The 3,273-nt window shown below is 39.7% G+C and overlaps 1 protein-coding gene across 1 annotated transcript in view; it reads left to right on the forward strand.

Annotated features, from left to right (window-relative positions):
- Positions 1-235: 235 nt before the first annotated feature.
- The window catches only part of LOC104279381 (WAS/WASL-interacting protein family member 3-like), a gene marked incomplete at its 3' end in the record, with an annotated part of 16,519 nt that continues 13,481 nt past the window's right edge, over positions 236-3,273 (forward strand). The window contains exon 1 of the mRNA XM_009876650.1: positions 236-316. Within this exon, the coding sequence (XP_009874952.1) occupies positions 236-316 (81 nt within the window). The remainder of the gene's footprint in view (positions 317-3,273) is intronic.

The raw sequence follows: 3,273 nt of genomic DNA on the forward strand, positions 1-3,273 counted from the left end.
GAGGCTGTTCGTACTGTAGTTTTGGAAGCGGTGCAATATAAAAGCCTTCAGTCTGCTGAGAACTAGAAATTTGGCTGATCTTCAGCTTATGGTGTATAAACATGTTCCTCTTCTTATTTTTTTTCCTTTTTTTTTTTTTTAATCCTCACTTTCCTCTCTCCTCCCTTCCTTCCCCTCTAGGAGATAGGCTTTGGCTGTATTTTTCGTAACTGGGTGAAGCTAGAAACCTTAACGGATGCCTGTGCCACCACCACCGCCTCCTCCTCCTCCACCGCCTCCACCACCTTCTGGAGGGCCCCTTCCACCACCACCTCTGGTAAGATCGACTTTTCATCTCTGTTAGGAAAAGCTTAGCTATAGTAGTCAGCTCAGAGCCTCCAGAATTTTGGTATGGATGTTCACAGCGAGCACCTGGGGCAGGTGCTTGTTTTACTGGCCTTTGTTCTTCTCTTCATTTGAGCAGTGGTCTCCCAAGTGGGGTGAGTGAGATGATCCACTGGGGTGTGGGATGAAAGTATTAGAACGTCAATCATGCATGTGCATAAGTTATAAATAAATAAATAGAGGTGTATGCGGATGCATACGCAGAATTTTTATTACCGCAAGAAATGCAGAATCAAAAAGTTTGGAGATGATTGCACTGGAGTACCTGTGGTGAGAATTTAGCATTTGCAAATACTTCTCCAGCCACAGGGAACGCATTTTTGTATTGCTAATATGCAGGTGGTAAGTGTTAATTTCTTCATCCTCTTTCTTACAGCTGCTGTTAAGAGTCACAGTGTTCAGCTGTAGGTGTTGCTCTTTCTAGCACATGCCATCTTCCTGGAGATATGGCACAATGTGCTTTTATCTGCGTGCAGGAGCAATTACCGCTTGTAACAGATCATTACTGCGTGTGTCACGAAGGAGAACATGTGCCCTGCCAGCATGTTTGCTGTAAGAGGACGATGCTCTGAGTGGAGTTTGAGGGTATTACATTTTCATACGTTCACAATCAATTACTGTACATATGGTAAAACAGGTTTTAAGTCGTTCCTTGCGTTCTGCAGTCGTTTGTTCACAGCCCGTTGCTGCATCAAAATTCTTGGATTGTTTTTGAAACAGTGAAACCTGGCATGGTTGTCTTCAAGATATAAAATCTCTCCTGGCTTTGTTTCATATATTTTTTTGTCACTGCTGTACTTATTTGTGGTGTATGTTAGTCCCTGTAGCAAAACAGTACTGGTACTTCAAATTATTATTTATTTTTTTAAAGAACTTTATTTCTCCCTTGCATTTTCTGACATCTCTGAGTGTTTTGTTCCTGTTAGGTCTGTTGATTTTGTTTGATAACGTTCTTACATTATCTCCTTCCAGAAGGAGGTTTCCTTGCATGTTTTTCTCTGCTACTTTGCAAAATTCCCTATGAACTGTGGAGATGAAGAGGAGAAATATCAAGACAGCGTTGTGAAATAACCAGTGCTTCTTTCCTTGTATCATTGTGTTTTAGCTTCGGGCACTGCGAGCAGTGTTTTCAATTAGCAGCTCTTCTGTGTTGGTACACAACCTATAGTTAGATACTGAAATAAGTAGGCTGAATTTTGTGAGCAACTTACTTAATGCCCACAATTGCAATTAAAGTCAACAGAAGCTGCAAATGCTCTCATCCTAATAAATTTAGCTCAGTAAAAGATGCAGAGACATTTTTAGACTCCTCTAATATAAGCCGATTGTAAATAACTTGAGAAAGCTAAGAGGACCCCTAAGGACCAGTATGAACAAGTTGAGTATTTTTCTTTCCTCTCCTTTTCTGATGACTAAAGCCACTACCATGATCGGGTTTTGATATGAGAAGGCTTATACTGTAATTTCCATATTTTAGTTAGATCATTCTCTTTCAAGCATGATCTTCTGTGTCTAAGACATACAGAATTTAGGATCAGTTTTATCTGGGTGATATGATACAAATGAAACGTGTTTCTAATTAACGTCTGGTATTAAAGCCTTCCTTTCAATAAGTGTTGACACTAAAAAGAACACGTGAACCAACATAAAGAATTAGTAAAATAATGTGGCAGAACATTGTTTTTCAAAGGATTTTTCCTTGTCAAAACTGAACAAGAGAGCTAACTTTGAGAGGATCTGCAGTTCAGCAGAAGCACAGTGTAAGAGCCAGGTCTTCAGTTGGTGCCAGGTTGCAGAGTAAAATGTTATAATTGCAAAATCCATGAAAACTTGCTGCAGACCCTGTTTTGTTGTGGTTTTTTTTTACTGGGAAGCTATTTTCTAGAAATGGGCATCTGTCTTTTACAGCTGCTTAACTGCCCAGCTGTTGTTACAACTGCTAAATCTGCAGATGGAGGATGGAAGAAGTAAAAATTCTAACAGGCACATAGCTTTAAGGGAAACCCTCAAAACAAATAAGTTTTATTTGGCTAACACCTGGAAATGTTCCAAAGGAAACAGCACTGCGATTTTTATTGTGCTGATATAATTAAACCAGAGTAACATTTACATGGTAGCAATTAAAAGTCAGGTTTTAATTTCACTATTGATATGCGGGCGAGACACTAGTTTAACTTACTTGATTTGTGTTAAAAGAGAAATATGTGTGCGTAGGTTGAGGTTTTAGAATCCTGTCAATTTGCATGATGCCGTTGCATGGGCACCATAGACTCGTCTTGCTTTTATAAAGATAATAGCTGTGCTTTCCTCTTGCTTTCATTGTTAAGAGATTTTTAGCTGAAGTAGTCACCACATTATCGTTTTTTCCTGCATGTTTCCTTAGTGAATATTATGAGCCGTGATCCCAAATGAAGTCCTTACTTCATTGAAACGCTAAGTGCTGTTGGCACTTGACTCAAGGCAGAGGAAAGTTAGGTTCTTTTCTACTGTTTTAAAAGATCTGGGACTTGAAGGTATTCTGTAAGTACTCGTACTGAATTTCACTCACAAAAGTTGTTTCAAGGCAGTACTGAAGTGATTTGGAGATAGTATTTGAGACATGCTAAGAGCCACCTGTGCCCAGCAGCTGAAAAGGCACTGGCTGTTGGAGCACACTTGAAAGGAACTGAAGTGTATTTTTCAGGGGGGAATGGTAGGGTACTGCAGTAGAAGATGGCAGGTGGCTGAGTCGAAATGTAAATACAGCTAATTGAATTAATTGAGCATGTTTTCAAATGCTCACCTTCTGAGGGGCATAGATAAAGATTAGAGGGGTGAGTAGGCAGCATAAGACTGTACCCCAATATATTTTCTGGTACTGGCTTACAGAATTCAGATCTTCACTCTTTC

Source organism: Apaloderma vittatum, unplaced genomic scaffold (assembly GCF_000703405.1).
Source record: "Apaloderma vittatum isolate BGI_N311 unplaced genomic scaffold, ASM70340v1 scaffold5139, whole genome shotgun sequence".
NCBI lineage: Eukaryota > Metazoa > Chordata > Aves > Trogoniformes > Trogonidae > Apaloderma > Apaloderma vittatum.